The sequence below is a fragment of the Cyphellophora attinorum genome (assembly GCF_001299255.1).
Source record: "Cyphellophora attinorum strain CBS 131958 chromosome Unknown Contig2, whole genome shotgun sequence".
Lineage (NCBI taxonomy): Eukaryota > Fungi > Ascomycota > Eurotiomycetes > Chaetothyriales > Cyphellophoraceae > Cyphellophora > Cyphellophora attinorum.
In genome coordinates, this window is record NW_017253230.1 from 89,721 (window position 1) to 106,391 (window position 16,671).

At 54.4% G+C, this 16,671-nt stretch overlaps 8 protein-coding genes across 8 annotated transcripts; 2 read left to right on the plus strand and 6 right to left on the minus strand.

Moving 5' to 3' along the window:
• Window positions 1-738: 738 nt before the first annotated feature.
• On the minus strand, window positions 739-1,708 carry AB675_2315 (Protein alcS; the record flags this gene model as incomplete). The annotated part of the gene is made up of 3 exons (XM_018142277.1): window positions 739-1,279; window positions 1,330-1,419; window positions 1,467-1,708. 3 exons carry the CDS (start codon window positions 1,706-1,708, stop codon window positions 739-741), a joined length of 873 nt encoding a protein of 290 aa, XP_018005246.1.
• A 3,208-nt stretch (window positions 1,709-4,916) lies between these two features.
• Window positions 4,917-5,341, minus strand: AB675_2316 (uncharacterized protein; the record flags this gene model as incomplete). Its single annotated transcript, XM_018142278.1, has 3 exons — window positions 4,917-5,002; window positions 5,054-5,240; window positions 5,318-5,341. The coding sequence occupies 3 exons, from the start codon at window positions 5,339-5,341 to the stop codon at window positions 4,917-4,919; spliced, it is 297 nt and encodes a 98-aa protein (XP_018004874.1).
• A 361-nt stretch (window positions 5,342-5,702) lies between these two features.
• AB675_2317 (Cytoplasmic dynein 1 intermediate chain 2) lies at window positions 5,703-7,816 on the plus strand (the record flags this gene model as incomplete). The annotated part of the gene is made up of 2 exons (XM_018142279.1): window positions 5,703-6,792; window positions 6,813-7,816. 2 exons carry the CDS (start codon window positions 5,703-5,705, stop codon window positions 7,814-7,816), a joined length of 2,094 nt encoding a protein of 697 aa, XP_018005103.1.
• Window positions 7,817-8,750: 934 nt separating this feature from the next.
• Window positions 8,751-9,616, minus strand: AB675_2318 (ATP synthase subunit 5, mitochondrial; the record flags this gene model as incomplete). Its single annotated transcript, XM_018142280.1, has 3 exons — window positions 8,751-8,954; window positions 9,027-9,344; window positions 9,461-9,616. The coding sequence occupies 3 exons, from the start codon at window positions 9,614-9,616 to the stop codon at window positions 8,751-8,753; spliced, it is 678 nt and encodes a 225-aa protein (XP_018005049.1).
• A 568-nt stretch (window positions 9,617-10,184) lies between these two features.
• AB675_2319 (uncharacterized protein) lies at window positions 10,185-10,907 on the minus strand (the record flags this gene model as incomplete). The annotated part of the gene is made up of 2 exons (XM_018142281.1): window positions 10,185-10,348; window positions 10,457-10,907. The coding sequence occupies 2 exons, from the start codon at window positions 10,905-10,907 to the stop codon at window positions 10,185-10,187; spliced, it is 615 nt and encodes a 204-aa protein (XP_018005148.1).
• A 903-nt stretch (window positions 10,908-11,810) lies between these two features.
• AB675_2320 (Adenosylhomocysteinase) lies at window positions 11,811-13,211 on the plus strand (the record flags this gene model as incomplete). The annotated part of the gene is made up of 2 exons (XM_018142283.1): window positions 11,811-11,884; window positions 11,936-13,211. 2 exons carry the CDS (start codon window positions 11,811-11,813, stop codon window positions 13,209-13,211), a joined length of 1,350 nt encoding a protein of 449 aa, XP_018005214.1.
• A 607-nt stretch (window positions 13,212-13,818) lies between these two features.
• On the minus strand, window positions 13,819-14,990 carry AB675_2321 (uncharacterized protein; the record flags this gene model as incomplete). Its single annotated transcript, XM_018142284.1, has 2 exons — window positions 13,819-14,506; window positions 14,557-14,990. 2 exons carry the CDS (start codon window positions 14,988-14,990, stop codon window positions 13,819-13,821), a joined length of 1,122 nt encoding a protein of 373 aa, XP_018005027.1.
• A 611-nt stretch (window positions 14,991-15,601) lies between these two features.
• Window positions 15,602-16,580, minus strand: AB675_2322 (Signal peptidase complex subunit SPC2; the record flags this gene model as incomplete). The annotated part of the gene is made up of 3 exons (XM_018142285.1): window positions 15,602-15,991; window positions 16,093-16,388; window positions 16,535-16,580. The coding sequence occupies 3 exons, from the start codon at window positions 16,578-16,580 to the stop codon at window positions 15,602-15,604; spliced, it is 732 nt and encodes a 243-aa protein (XP_018005053.1).
• Between the last annotated feature and the right edge of the window lie 91 nt (window positions 16,581-16,671).

A 16,671-nucleotide genomic window follows, 5' to 3' on the forward strand; every position in this document is an offset into this window, starting at 1 on the left:
ATTGATCTCCCGGTGTCACACAAGCATCCTCAACGCGATGCGATGGTCACACGAAACGGAACAACGCCAGCACTATGTTCCAGCAGAATCAATACAATCAAGCAGAAGTCTCTTTTTCTTGTTAACCTGCCTAAAAGCAGACGATAGTCACCCCAAAACCTGCGCCCTGTCTCCTGACTCAGCGCCTTCCGCTGCTCACGTCCGGCGCAATGCAATGCTCGCTCCCGCTCCGCATGCACTGCTCGCCTGCGGCGCTACTTACGGCCTACGGCCTCAGCCTAATGCTCGCTGCGCTCGCTTAAGCGGTGGTGAGGTGGCGGCCCTTACGGGCCACCACCTCCCCACCGCCTCCCCCACCCACCATCCCCGAATGGTCATACGAAACGGCATCGTAATTCAGGAATTATTACAATCGAGTAGAAATCTTTGCTAGCATCTTTGAAATTTTCATGTTTGCCTGCCTAAAAGCAGACGGTCATCAACCCTCCTCAATCTCTACAACGTCGAGCTGAGGTTGTGCAAAGCCCACCACACCACATAACTGCCACACCAGCCCCCTTATGGAGCTCAAAACATGCGCTGAACTGCGCAAGACCTGCCCATTTGCGCACTTTTTTGGGCTCCCTAGCCTTTCTGTACAGGTTTCCAAGCTCTGTCCCACATCCACGGCGTATCCGCCAATTATTGCATAGAGTGTTGTAGTTGGTGTTGTAGCTGTCTTATGGTTCTTGGCTGCATCTAAGCCTCCTTCGTACGCTCACTGGCACCCTTGATGAACCTGCTGAGATCACCCACTGGGAGGTTGAGTGGGAAGTCGACAGCGGCCAGCAGCTGCACAAAGAATAAGTACCACCCTAACAGGCATATGACGAAAGTCAGAGCACCAGCGGTGAGTTGCAGAGTTGGTGCAGCCTCGCCGAGAGCGCCATAGAAGAAGACAGCCGTAAGGCAACCGAAAGATGGGACGAGCAGCAGGAAGATCAAGGCGAAGATGATGTTCGTGCGGAGCGAGACGATGAAGTAGATGAAGCAGAGCACACCCATGTAGAGCTGGAAGTACGCGAAAGTGGCGTTGAAGGTCGGGTTGGTGGTCGCTGTGCCAGGCTCATCGGGCTGGTAGGCGATGGCTGCGTTGTAGAAAGGTGTCAAGGTAGCTCCGAAAGTAAGCCAGAAAGCTCCGAATGAGCCGAAGACGACGAATGGAAAGGTGTTGCCCAGGATGAATTCGAGGAACGAGCCAAGAATCATGAGAAGGCCACCGAAGAAATAGTAGGCACCGCTGTCAACATGTCAGCAATGATGTGTAGCTCGTGCGACACTTCAACCTACACTTCAGCGGCTCCGAGGCCACCAGCGCCACGCCATCCCATCAAGATATTCGACAAGGGCGTCAGTGAAAGTAGGAAACCAACGAGAGCCCTGGTAACATGTTAGTGGACGCGACGCGCGTACTTTGATGCACTCACAAAGGTGTAGGGTTGCCAAAAGTTGATCGAATGTTGTTTGACACCTGGTTCTTGGGTGACAGATAGATCTTCTCGAAGAGCTCGGGTGTGATAGAAAGCGAGCCAGCGGTTCTCAGCCTCTTCAGAGCTGTATCTGAATCATGGTGATCGTGATGAAGGTCATAATGTTGTCTGTTACCATTGACCGAGTTGCCCGGGCCAGCATGGTCCTTCTCAACGTCGGCGTAGTTCTGGTCAGACATCTTGACGTGATGTTGTGTGCGTAGGCAACTGTGTGAATAAGATCGAACTGGAAAGGAATTGAGCTGCGACGTCCGTGACAACCAATCGACAAGCAACGGCAGGGAAGATCACGCGTAGAAGGGAGAAGCAGAAGGGTCGGTATATGTAGCTATACTATGCTGGCGTCACCATACACACCACATCTGGCCGATCCCTCCTCTCGGTGAGAGGGGAGAGCCCATAGCCCCTAAACGCCGCTTGTCCGGGCAGCTGGAAGTCCAAAGAGGAAGGCAGCCGCTATTGTGGTGGAACTTTGACGCAAGATGCTTTTCCTGGCGGGCCACAGAACATTGACAGGAACACCAGGCTTGACCAAGCTCGGGGGTGTCAAAGAGCTAGTAGAAATTACACCAAATAACAGCTCGCAGCCTTAGAAAATGACAAAGGTATGGAGCTGTTGCCGAGAATCTGGGCAAATCAATACACAGCATCCCCAGGGTTATGCCTTGAGTCTTGTCCAGAGTTCGACTAGCATTGCGGGGGAATGCCTGGGGTTGTCTGGGTAGACAAAGCTCTATTTCATTAGAGGCGCGTTTCATGCAGCGTCAATCGAATCTGCGTAATGACGGTTCGATTGAGGAGGAGGTTGCACCTCGTGTCTTTGGCCGAGGTTGTTTCTTCGCGACCATGTTTTGGGGGAACGTACGTCAAAGGGGCAAGCGATATGACACATCCTGATCTCTGAAAATTTGGGCCGGCATTGATGGACGCAACTCGACTTCCGGATGCCAGGAAGAAGGTCCAAAAAAGCAATTGGCGACAGCGGATAATCTGGGACGGCGCCATTTCTCGGAAGATGACCTTTTGCGGGGTTGAGTGCTGGCCAAATTGCTTGACTCCAAGTCGAGCTATGCAACAGGCTCGGCATCGTAGCCAACCGAGAGATCACCTGTTGCGGCTTATGCGCTATAGGAAATGGTTGTAGCGCTAGTTTGACTTGCCGGGATCTTGTTAACGAATGCGAAACCTCTGTGGCGTGATGCCGTATGTACGGTGACGCATATGTTGTTCTTCGGATCGTTGCGATGTTCATATTGTCGAAATGAAGCATATCGCGGACGTGCTCGTCGCATTATCAGGAAGAACATACACAGCTAGGGTGCGTCGTAGTCATTGAGTCGTCCCATAAGAGGCACAGTGTGCAGAGTCAACCACCATCAAGCAAGAAACTTTTGCTGTGGACGATCTTCCGGGGCCAGGCTCGGGCGACCGATTCGAGCCTGATCAGTCAGGGCAGCACATCAAGAATTTGAGGCAGATTGACTGCCGATCCCCCAGTCAACAGCGGAATGCACTATTTCTGAGTCGTGCACTATGATCGAGGACACTTCCACAGTACGAAGTGAATCACGGTGAACTCAAGAAACGAGAACTCTGTGCATCGTACCGAATCAATCCTTGTTGACAGATGCACGACAGGCGTTTCGTACACGATTGAGCGACGTGCTCGACCGTTTTTGTACCGCCGTCTCTGGCAGTTCTGCCTCTTTACAGCGAGGAACATGGCTTGACAGGTTTGACGGGTCCGAACAAGCGGTCGTGTTTCCTACATCAAAGCTGGGCAGCTCTGCTGTTTTTCGTGAGCTTCGACCACGTCGCCCGTCTGTCCGCGCTGTTGCCTTGTGGCGGAATCCCGTGATTCGTAGACGATCTACACCGAGTTATCGCCGTCCGGTGATCCGACTACGTCTGTGAGCGCATTTGTGGGCGAGATGTCGCAATCGCCCACGTCTGGCCTCTTGCGTGGCGATGGGACAGTAATGGTCCTCCGAGGTCTCGCTGACCACGTAGCACGAGGCTGCGTTGTACGCACTGGCGTCGCAGCCACGATTGTCTCCCTACGGCCTTGGCGAGCGGTCGAATTCGAGGCGGCCGCAATGCCCAGAGACATCAATGAACAATAAACGGGGCTGTTCATTCTATACGAGCTGAACTCAGGAGACTCTGCAGAGGGCGCTCCTTCTGCCGACTCTACCAGCAAGGGAGTGACTTCAAAGTCACGTAACGTTACCTTGGCAAGAACTTTCATCGTGGGCCCGATTACTGTCGACAGGGCGCGGACTAAGCTGGTAGCGAGTGCTTGAGGCGATGAAGTCTTCGAGCGCGGTCCTGTCCCCTGTTGGCGAACATAATGGGTGATTTCAGCCTGTCCTGGTGGCAGTATGATCGAACAGCAGAGCAAGCTTCGTACATGGCACAGGCTTGCAACGCAGTCGTGCACTCGTCAGCCCATGCTCGGAATTTTAGCTACGTGTCTGGGCCGCAGACTCGACGGGGTGTACCTGTCCGCAGGGTATGGTATCTTTAGCAGCAGGTGGATCAATTGGAAAGACGTGGATCGAGGGGTAGTCAGACTCCCCTATGTGGTGTGGCTGAAGCTCCGTGACGACTCGCTGCATCAACGATGAGTTTCTACGGTCATGGCATTTTCTTTCCTGCCCGAGAGCTCGCCAATTTCATCGTTCTCGAATCTCTTCGCAGGCACGCGCACCGGGCGGAAAGAACCGTCGCTGAGACCAGGTCATCGGACTTCATGTGATCGTGAGAGCCATAGCAGTTGATCGAGACGCCGTCCCCAGTTCCTGGTTAAGACTGTGCGGTTACGGCCCATCATGGCTACTTTCCGCACGCCGGGGCACAGCCTCAGGTCTCGCCGGATGAGTGAGGTTCTCGACTTGTCGTGATGTGTGCAGTCGACTCGGCCGTAGGAGGGATTGTCTTGTCGAGCATGGAAGCTTTCAAGGTCGTCAGACCGGTTGAATCTCCGAACTGAGGTTCATCGCTGCGGCGTTTGGAGATGAGGTTGACACGACAGATCCCACGACAACTGCTTCTTGTCAAATATTGGGTGCAATCAGTTGTGGTTCACAAAAGAGGAGTGTCGTGGAGGTAGGCTGCTCTTCATTCAGTCAGCCAGAGGAATGAGGGTGAAGACCAATGCCAAGCAAATGTCTGTGAACCGACTCAGTGAATGTGAACGTATTGTGGTACAGCGCAACAGCTCCAGACTTGCGTATCTACACGTCTGGAAGCTCCTTCCAGCCCTGGACTCGCACCTTCCGTCGTCCGAAGTTGAAGCTGCCGCGGAGAGCCAAACTTGACCTCGCTGTTTATGCCTTCCCTCGCTGAGTGACAACTTCCCCGTCTTGCAACATTGCTCCAGACCCGCTATGCGCCCGCTTTCCGACTATCGGCATCCATCTTATCCAGCAATGCTCCTAGATCGAATTTACTGTTATCCGGATCTGTCACGCCTGTTTCTCGTAAGCTTTTCTAATCTAGCCCAAATCTCCCGCGCAACATACCTCCGTCGTCACCTAATCTTGGCAATGGGTTTTGTTTCTCTGCCCAAGCTGCCTTTGCCCGTTGTATCAGGGCCTCCTTGTGATCATACTCCTCTTTCTCGTGTGCTGCTTTGGCGCTAGCTGTGAGGGTTCTTTGATGGGTGAAGCCGTAGAAGACGCCGAACACGAGCGCTGAGTACCGGAGTACCTAGAAGCGTCAGTGAAGCCCTGAAATCGAATGCACGCATCCATCTGCAGCTGCAATGAAGCACAGGGAGTTCTCACGTTCACTCCTTGACTTGTAGCCATATTTCTGTTGACCGTACCCGGTACGCCCTGGTCGTGGAGGAAGGACTCGGAAGCTTGCACTCAGTCTGGCCAAAAGATGACGATGCTAGTCGAGGAAGGAGCGAAGGCAAGGAAATTCGTAGGGCGATTGGGCGCAAGATTGGTTGAGCTGTATGTACCTCGATCTTCGCTTTTGCCGGCGAGAACAAAAAGCAGAAGCCGCCAGGAACCAAAGCTTGTTTCCTAATCTGGTCTCACCCAAAATACTCTATTGACTCCAACACTTCCTCCGCATAATCGCGGTACTTCGAGACGCGATCCAACACGATATGCATACGGTCTCTTGAAGCCATGCCTATGCCTCGATGACAGATCACACACTATGCCCTCCGTAGCCGAAGAATTGCTGGCCAAAAAGGCCCGGCTAGCGGAGCTGCGTCAACAGAGAGCCCTGAAGCAAGAGCAAGTCGCCAGCCGACGAAGTATAGGCGGAGCAGATGCACCCTCACCCAGACGGACCGCCCAGGAGCGGCGAGCAGACATTGACAACATCGTCGACGATGTCCTAAATCGCAAACGAGACAGTATCGGAGTTGTGGGCGCCAATAGACGGGAAAGCGTGAGGCCGAGTGCGCTCTCGGACCAGAGCCATGAAGCCGCCGCACCATCACCGCGGCCTGCCATGGTCTCTATGTCGACTCAGACCACCGAAGCTGTCCTCAATGTTGGTAGCGAGTCAGTGCCGCCCTGGTCAACAACGGTTGTACCCAGCAAAGAATACATCACCTACACCAAAGCCGTGCAGACCGATCCGTGGTCAGATGAGTCGCCCACCGAAGGTAGTGACGAAGATGATATCAGGAAAAGATCAAGGCGGCGCTCGAGCAAGAAGACCGCCGAAGAGGAAGAAGCCATCCGAGCTCAGCTACGAAGAGAGATCGAAGACGAGCTACAGGCCACCCAGAACGGCCACATAGGCAACCAAGTCAATGGCGACTCGCAGAAGCAGCGGTTCCCGCTCCGCACTCTTACCGACAACGAGATGAATGCCGTCACAGCTTCCACAGACTTCATCTCTTTCGTCGAGCGCTCTTCTAAGGTCATCGAACGCGCTTTGGATGAGGAGTATGATCTGCTAGCAGACTACACCCGCGCCGCCGCACTACAAGACGACGAAGACGACACCACCTACAGCCGCTCCACCAGGAAGTCTCACTCCCTCAAAGAATCCCTCCAACTTTTCTCGGACCGACACTCCCGCCGACGCATGATTTCCGACATTCAGTCCTCACCACACTTTCCCGAACTCGTCCTCACTGCCTATACCAAGAACCCCTCCGCTCCGAACGAGTCACCAGGCCAAGTCCTTCTCTGGAATACACATGCTCCCTCACGGCCCGAATATGTCTTTGCCAGCGGTTCAGACGTGCTTTCGGCGCGCTTCTCGCCCTTCCATCCCAACTATGTGATTGGTGGCTGCTACTCTGGCCAGATCTGCCTATGGGACACGCGTCGAACAATCCTCAACCGGTGCAGCGGACACCACAATCCGGCAGCCACCTCGGGCACACCCACCCCGTCTACAACATTTCCATCATCGGCACGCCTAACGCACACAATATCATCACCGCCAGCATGGACGGCGTCGTATGCTCTTGGTCATTCGACATGCTGACCCAAGCCCAAGAATACCATGTCCTACACACCCCTCCACCCGCTAAAACAGAAGACCTCGCGCCCACAAGCCTCTCATTCCCCGCCGCCGACCCGACCTTCTTCCTCGTCGGCACCGAAGAAGGCTCCATCTACCCCTGCCACCGCTACGACCGCGCCGGCGCCAAAGCCGGCGTCGACACACGGCTCGCCTACCGCGGCCACACCGCGCCTGTCATGTCCACCCACTTCCATCCTGCCCGTGGGCCCGTCGACCTCGGCGATCTCCTCCTCTCTTCTTCCTCAGACTGGTCCCTCAAGCTATGGCGCGTGAAACCCGCAGCCGCAACATCTTCCTCCGCCGCCGCCGCCGCCGCAGCCACCAACAACACCTCAGCCACATTGGCAGCAACTCCACTCAGCCTAACCGGCACGAACACGCCCTCAAATCAACCCACCCCCCTCCCACCCCTCCTTGACATCCCCCGCGAAGACCTAATCTACGACGCAAAATGGCACCCGCACCGCCCCTCCATCTTCGCTACGTGCACCGGCGCCGGCGAGCTGGAAGTCTTCGATTTGCTCTACGACGCTGACGTCCCCATAACCAAGATCGCGCCATCAAGGGGGAAGAACGGCGTGATGCCATTCAGGGGACTGAATAAGGTTGCGTGGGAGGAGCGGAGGGGTGGGTATTTGGCGGCGGGGGGCTTGGATGGGGTGGTGAGTGTGTTTGAGGTTGGGAAGGGATTGCAGGGCGGAACGGGAGAGGGCAACACTGAGGAGTGGATGGGTATGCGGAGGTTGGTTAGTCGGTTGGAGGGGAGGGGTGGGGTGCCGTGAGGTGCGAGAGGGTGGCTGCCTGTGGCAAGTCGAGTGTGTTGAAAAAACAGTTGCAAAAAAAAGTTGCAATGCTGGACTGCCTTTCCACCCCCTGTTGGCTCTAGAGCAGGACCATCCGAGTTGGCGACATTGGCAAAACCGTTGGGCATGCGGATTTGGCTTGTACTTACTTACGTGTCAGTGTGATACAAGTGTGCCCCTACATACCTAGCCTGTCTCTCTAGCGTTCAAGCAGCGAAATGAGTAACCTGTTTCTCATCCATTCCGTCAAGAGCCGTCTATCTATCTCATTGTGATCTTTCTCGTCATTCGGCGTTTCTGCGGCTTGTCATCCGGCGTCATTTGCGTCAGTACCTACCATGACTTCGTCGTTACTCGGTGCAGAAGTTCTTTCGCTGCCTGTAAGGCATATGCACGACTTTGCGAAGGCCGCAAGTGAACGTGCTGATACCCAGGTGTGGTTTTACGTCTTCCGCTACAGAGGCGAAAGAGCTGATATTCTTGATGTTTTGGAGGAGAAATAGTTAGCAAGGATGCACAAGCGATTTGATGGACTGGTCTGTGGATTTATATTTATGCTTGGCACTTAAAGGGGGCAGCATCCCAGAACCGACCCGGTCGCTCTGATCACGCAGAACAAAACAAGCCCAATCAAGATGTAGCCCGTTGCGTTGGGCGTCGAAGATGGAGTGTACTTCCACAGTAGTCAGGATTAAGTAGACAACGATGCCTTTCCCGGCGTAGAGGCTCTGACGGTATGCTTTGGAACTTGGTCTCTGGATTTTTCACAAAACGTTCTAAGTCGATGCACGCTCACCCCAGTCCTACGAAGCCTTCGTCCGGCAGTACACTGGCCCTTCGGTATCGAGCCACAGGGTTTGCCTCAGCCACCTCCCACAACAGAAAGCTGCTCCACCACTATCCCGATACCAGCCTACACGCTCTCCTGCAGCAACTTGTTCAACCTCGACACCTTGGCCGCAACGCTCGTGTCGATCGTCCGCTCGCCAATCTCAACGATCAATCCGCCCAAGATCGAAGGGTCAACCTTTGGCGTAACCTTTATCTTCTGGCCCTGGCTGTATTCTGACTTGCTGATTGCCTGCTCGATGCGCTTGAGGGTGCGGTTGTCCAGTTCCTGTCATCTGTTTAGCATACCTGTCTCCTGCTTTCTACCAATGACTCCAATGAGTGTAGGGGCGTGCCTCACCTGCGCACTAACAACCTTCAACTCCAACTCCCCCTTCCCAGCACTAATCAACTCGCCAAACTTCTCACACGCACTCTGCAATAACCCCAACCGGTTATTCTGCGCCAGTGTCGATAAGAAGTTCTTCACCGTGCCAGACTTATCAGCGCCGCCGGTGTGCTTCTCCAGCTCGGCCACGATCTGCGACTTGTCGGATTGGGTGAGGGTGGGCGCGCCGATGAGACCTTGCAGACGGGGCTCGTTCTTGAGGACTTGCAGGAGGGAGGCGATGGCGCGGGCGGTTGGGTCGAGGGTTGACTGTTTGGCCGCGGCGGTGTACTGTAGGAGTTAACATTAGCTTATTGTAGGCTTAAGATTTGTTGAAGGTCGTGTTCTTCAAGTTGCTGCGACCGCGGCCGTGGCCCCTTTGGTTCCTATCCGTAGCTTGAACGTACCAAAGCACTAGCATAAGTCCCATCAACACCAAACAGTGCAACCGGCGGCTTCGAATCCGGACCAGCAGGTGTAGCGTATCCTCGGAAGGCCGTTCGGGGAGCTACTGTTCGTCGAGCAGCGGCCAGCGCAGGCCGGAATGCACGGGCGGCGGACATGGTTGAGTGGTCCGTCTATATGTGCTTGGTGACGGAAGCTCAACGCGTAAGAGGAGGGGAGATGTAGTGGAGGTTTTGTGGAAGGTGCTGGCGTTCGAAGCTTTGGGGAGAGGTCTTGCAAGAGACGCAGGCTCGGAGCTCCTGCCCGCAGGTCGGGTGCCAAGGCTTTAGCGATGAATGAGGGATAGCGCGATTATGGGTGGTCGACATCAACCTGAACTGTGAGCGCTGCGATCAAATTACATGACCATATGAGTTGTGCTTTGCTCGTGTTGAAAAGATACTGCTTGAATACTTATGCGAGCTTTGCTTCAATGCTATCTGAAAACGCTCAAATCAACTCGACGACGAGTCCAGCTTTTGGTCGTCGGAGCTTGACCCTTCTGAACGCCATATCTAACCCATGCTTGCGACACGTTCGCCTGTCAATTTTGATGCTTCTTATCTATCGTTGCTTTTGGTGGTCTCCAACAATGCATCGCTTGGTACCAGTGTTAGTGAATCGGATGTCGCCACACCCTAGTCCACACGAATGCTTCCGTCACAGATTACGGTGCAGCAGCGGATGTCACAAGTATGGCTCCAGCTTCCACTCTCTGGCAGCATCCGTGATCGCGAATCGCAGCCCTTTGACGTGAATGGATTCGTACATCTGAGGTATGATGGCCCGAGCTTGCTTATGCAGAGGACCTCTGCCTCCGGCGATTGCAGCCTCCTTATTGGTCCAGAAGCCTACGCTGTGTTAGTCTTCGTACACAAGACCGTTGAGGTAAGGTAGCATGTTCATGTCGACGCGAGCGGATGAATAGATGGGCTATGAGCTCGTATTCCTGCACTTACAAGTGGCCAGATTTCTCCGCTCTGCATCAGGCTCCCCATACCAGTACTTCAACAGACCACCACTGGTGTTCGCCTCGCGATGCGATTCCTTGTCCAGCTTGAAAAGCAAAGGGTTGTCGATCTGTGGCTTCAGCTGTGACCGGAACTCGACGACATAGAAGTCTTGGTGCTTCCACTGCAGATCGGCCTCCTGCAGAAGGTCTTTGAGCTTCGCCAAGACTAGATCCAGATCAAGGCTATCTTCGTACTTGGTGGTCGCATACTCCGGTGTTCGTGGCTGCAGGGTGCTAAGTGCAAGTGCGAATAGGCGGCTTTGCTCGTCAAGAGGTTTGAGATCCAGCAGGTGTTCTCTGTCGAGGTATGGGGAAGATGCAAAGAGCTCTGGCATGAGAGCAACCTTGTCAACCGGCGACAAGTTTGACGACCATGCCGTGGCCACGGTTGCGGTCATGGTGTGGCCAGAACCTCAGAATACTTATCGAATGCTTAAGAGGAGTGTGGTAGAGATGTTTCTATAGGTATTGATAGAAGTCGCGAAGTGTTGTGCACACCGCTTGTGTAGAGGTGACTGCGAGGTGGAATGGCGAGCTATGGCGCAATCAGCCAGGCATTGCGAATCCGCCGAAGAGGTCGGAAGGTGCAATCCTGTGGAAATGACCCCAGACTTCTATAACCATCTTTGCTGCACCCGACAGGTTGGTAACGTGATTGTACCTGATCATGAATCAAGTTTCGAGAAGCCACTGGTACATGCCTTATTGAGCAACAACGGCGAGCGTGAACTGTATGCGAAATAGGCACGTGGAGCAAATGCCTCATTCCGTGGCCGCATGCTTACCCAACTAGACCAGAATATATCGACAGTACAGAAACTCGTCGCCGACAACATCGGTACATTACCGTTTGCCTTGGGTGGTGTTGAGCGCCAGTCACATTACAATTGCTGATCTCCCATGGCCCAGGTGGGTGCTGGCCGTGAGGCAGACGGCGAAAGCATTGGCCCAGCCGCTGCTTCTTGAATCGACCAGACATAGCATCGGGAATAATTGCTCAGACGACGTTGTGCAACGATGCACACGAACCCTTGGTGCTCATGCAAGGTACAGCAACGTGCAGTCGAGGCGATCGTGGGATTTGTCCATCGGACGGAGGACCCTGAAACACCCCCACTGCCCATAAGGCGGCGGGTTGAGAATTGCCGGGTGGTTGCCCCGCCGCGAATTGGAAGGGATCTCCAAATCTCAAAGAGACCGCTTCCTCAGAAATTTTTCAATGATTGATATAGTCAACAACACACACACATCAGAATACTCTCCTCATACAACACAGACACCAAATCAACGCATCATCCACCATGTCCGCCCCAGCACAGAAGTTCAAGGTCGCCGACATTTCGTTGGCGGCCTTTGGCCGTCGCGAGATTGAATTGTAGGCATTCCCCCTTCGCTGAGCGACATGTTGAACTCTAACATCAAACAGGGCCGAGATTGAGATGCCAGGTCTCATGAACATCCGAGAGCGATACACATCCGACCAGCCTTTGGCCGGCGCCCGTATTGCTGGCTGTCTTCACATGACCATCCAGACCGCCGTCCTAATCGAGACCCTCAAAGCCCTTGGTGCCGAAGTAACCTGGTCATCATGCAACATCTTCTCTACACAAGATCATGCTGCAGCTGCCATTGCTGCTGGCGGCACACCAGTCTTCGCCTGGAAGGGTGAGACCGAGGAAGAGTACAACTGGTGCTTGGAGCAACAATTGAAGGCCTTCCCCTCTGGCAAATCCCTCAACCTGATTCTCGATGACGGCGGCGACCTGACTGCACTTGTCCATGAGAAGTACCCGGAGATGCTCAAGGACTGCTACGGTGTCTCGGAGGAGACGACTACCGGTGTCCACCATCTCTACCGCATGCTCAAGAAGGGTGGCCTGCTCGTGCCTGCCATCAACGTCAACGACTCAGTCACCAAGTCCAAGTTCGACAATCACTACGGCTGCAAGGAGTCTCTCATCGATGGCATCAAGCGTGCTACAGACGTCATGATTGCTGGCAAGATCGCCATCGTCGCCGGCTTCGGTGACGTCGGCAAAGGCTGTGCGGCGTCCCTGCACGCCCTGGGTGCACGTGTCATCGTGACTGAAGTTGACCCCATCAACGCACTGCAAGCCGCCATGAGCGGATTCGAGGTCAACACCATGGACGAAGCCGCCAAGCTTGGTCAGATCTTCGTAACCACAACTGGCTGCCGTGATATCCTGGTTGGCCAGCACTTTGAGGCCATGCGCAACGATGCCATCGTCTGCAACATTGGCCACTTCGACATCGAGATCGATGTTGCATGGCTCAAGAAGACCGCCAAGTCCGTTCAGAACATCAAGCCCCAAGTCGACCGCTACACCATGCCCTCCGGCCGCAACATCATCCTGCTCGCTGAGGGCCGTCTCGTCAACTTGGGATGCGCGACCGGCCACTCATCGTTCGTCATGTCGTGCTCATTCTCAAACCAGGTCCTTGCACAGATCATGTTGTACAAGGCTGAGGACGAGAAGTTCGGTGCGAAGTACCCCGAGTTCGGCAAGGTGGGCAAGAAGGATATTGGTGTCTACGTCCTACCCAAGATTTTGGATGAGCAAGTCGCTTTGCTGCACCTGGAGCATGTCAATGCCAAGTTGACGAAGCTCACCGATGTGCAGGCCGAGTATCTGGGTCTGGACGTCAAGGGACCCTTCAAGTCGGAGATCTATCGCTACTAAGCGACCCCTTAGTTCAGTGTTATTGTTTGGAGGTCACGCATTTCAACAGGTGTTTCGGGCTTGGGGAATCTTTCATTGAGCGAATGACGATGATACCCCTTGATATGCTCAACGCATATAGACTGGGATAACGGGACAAAACAAGGACCCGTGCGGAAAAAGTACTTCAACGATTTGGATGATGTTGAGATCATGCGCTCGACCGTCATGGATTACGAAAGATGGAGGCCAGGACAGTCACTCAACGGACTTGTCTTTGGCAACAAGTTTCATCAGCTTCAATCATGGATGTGTGTGGCTAGATAGGAAAAATCAACACCTCCCACTGATCGACTGTACTGACATACTCAACATTTTCCGGCTTTGACGAGAGGTCGTCCAAAAGCAGTCTCCGGAGTTGGCTCTCGTATAGATCGTGCCTGCCGATGGTGTGTCGATGCCCTAAGTGAGATACATTCGCGATTATTGGATTGGTCCTAGTCGACCTTGCCAGATATGTCACATCTCAGGTGGAGGCAACGACCAGTTTGACGACATCTTCGTTTCTCTGCGAGGCACTTACATACGTGTTCATCCATCTTCTGAGTCTACCAGGCAATTTACTTAGTCAGTCATCGCCGATGAGCCGGCCATACGGCTTCCACTTCCACAGTGCATCTTGAACCTGTCTTTGCAAGTCGGCGACGAGTTCCTCCTCTGCCCTGTCCGCTTCAACCATATGACTAAGGTCAATAACAACATTCATCGTATCCCTCTGCTGCTCAATTCTCGTTTCCCTCGTGCCGCCGGCGCGGAAGAAGTCGGCTGCGGCGAATGCTTCGAGTGGTGCGGGTGTGGCGAGCCCTGGAGGTCCTGGAGGCAGTGTACCGACCGTGGATGATCGGGCGAAACGATTCTCGGCATGGCGCTGATGAGCACCGGAGTCTCCAGACGGGATCTGGAGCCAGAGCTGAATCCGCCGGGCTAGCGACAGTAAGGGACGCAACCAGTCTACATCGGATTCGTGCTGTGGATGGCGGATACGTCGAGCTCCGTCTCTGAATGGGGAGGCAGAGAGGTGGAGATTGAAGCTTGGGCTGAAATGCTTTGGCCAGAAGGCGCAGAAGCGGTGCCACTCTTCCATGGCGACGGGTTGGGCTCGTATGAGCTTCATGTCGATCGATCGGTGGTACGAAGCATGCCGAATGCTCGTTGTTAGATCTGGCGGTAGTGCGTCGAAAACGCTCAGAAAGCAGAATGGTTGCGAGAACGTCAGCCAGGTGTTTTGGTACAATATTGGGAGTGCTTCGTCACGCCTGAGTAGCTGTCAGCCGGGAGCACGTTGTAAAAGGGAAGCGCGCCATACGTCTGTCTGCAGACCAATGGTAGTGACAGCAGGTCCAGCGCGTCTTGCTTGACCCTATACCCATGGCAGTCTCCATGCACCGAGTCGGCATGGAATTGTGGATGAAGGCATTTGAATTTGCTTACGGGGACGCCGCCGTAAATGCTTAGACTTAGGTGGAATGTCTGCGCGGGTAGGATGAGTTGGTAGACCGCATGGCGTACTTCTAGTGGAAGATTCAGGAACAGGGCGTCTTGCTTCGACGCTTCAGTGCTGCTCTTCGTAGCATCTGCTCGATAACGTTGATCCCAAGGAGTTTCAATTGGTTTGGCAGGCGGAAAAAGTCTGAACCATCTGGGACGGCACCATTCATAGGCGAGCGCGAAAGGAAGGAGCAATGCAATCTTTGCGTAGAACCATGGGCTAGATTGGGATTTGTCGTAGGGGATCCCCATTGCAGCTTGTGAGGAGGGAAGACGAGATCCTCTGATCTAGCTCACCCAGTAGAGACCATTTGGCTCAGACTAGGACGGCGCCGCCTTGCTGCGATTGCCAATGCCTGAGGCCTGCTAGGGGAGCTGTCTTGCACAAGGCAACAGCGAAAGGTGACTTGGCAGAATTTATATGACATCTTGCCGTGATGCCATTCATTGGCAGTGCGTTACTCTGCTCCGCCCCTGGTCGAACGGAGTGTAGGAGCGGCAATACTGCGATGGTCTTGATGAACGTAGAACTCGTGGTCAGAGCAGGTTGCACGGATAGCAGGCTTGGCAGCGTACATGTCTCCGAACTTTGGGGTGCTTCTTGTGCAAGAGAAAAGGGCTGCGCAATGCTACAGGAACTTGACATGGCCAGTCCGCCATAGCATAGGGGGACTTGAGACCTTTCCGTTGTCTAGTACGCCACGCCGCCATTGATGCATGCCTTGCTGATCTTCGTCCCCATCGATTCATGATATGCTCATAGTAATACACTCGCTCGCTTGATAGCAGCCATGTGATGCAAAACCGCTTTTCGTGCTGCTGATTGACGTCCTGAACAAATGACCAGCGCGTCACTTCCCTCCTCAAGCCTTCTTCTTCGGTCTGCCTGGGCCCCGTTTCGACGGCGTCGCCGCTGCAGCCGCACCGGCTCCCGAAGGCGGTACCACCTCAATTGCATCCTCCCCACTGTCACGATCCGGCTGCTCCACTACCTCAAGTCCCTCCCCGGCCTCGACCTGCCACTCCATCCTCGCCGCCTTACTTTTCGGATCTGCTAGTCCGACTACCTCGATCTTCTTCGCGAGGAACTTATGTAGTTCCTTCTTCTGCAGGAAGCCGTGGACGTTGAAAAGGTGGGCGAAAGGTATGGAGGTTACGCTGTTTTGCCAGACTTTGTCGCCTTGAGGGCTGGAGTAGGTCGTGGTGAGGATGTATTCTGGGTTTGGTTTTTGGACGTGCGATGCCAGTTTCAGCTGTAGTTCAAACATTTGTTAGTACTGGTGCGTTTGATTTTCCCTCCCTCGTGCTGCTCCACGGGTCTTGGTCTGGCTTTGCTGGTGGCGGTCCGACTCACCTTCTGGCCACCTTCCCTCCTTCCCTGAAATATCGTCCCGCTCTCGACAGCCCAAATCCACAGCGTCATTGCGCCGTTCAGTAGGAAGTACGCGACGCATGCTGGTAACGTGTAGGGTTTCGTAACTTCCCAGCCATACTTCCAGTCAACGGCGAACAGAGCGCCAGCGATCAGGACTGCGGTGTAGCCTAGGGCGAGGCGGACATTGGGGTAGGCGTGGTCTTGGGCGAATGCGTAGGGTTTGGGGAGGGTGGTGAGGTAGTCTGGGATGGCTTCGTCGACGGCGGAGCGGAGTTCTGCAGGTGGTGTCAGTCGTGACCAGCTTTTCCTGGCCCAAAAAAGGCTTTGGCTGGACGGCAGATGCGGGCCACAGGACGCATAGGACGGAGATGCCTTGAGCCTGGGGACGCGGTCTGGTGATTGGTCTGGGTGGGAGTTGTACCTGGTAATGAGTAGAGATTGACTTTCTGTGGGGGCTTTGAAGCCATGCTGGGCGATGCCTCTATATTGAGCACAGGCAAAGGGGAAACAGGCACCGTGTGAAGAACATGTACCGGGCGTCTTGATTTCTGGACGACG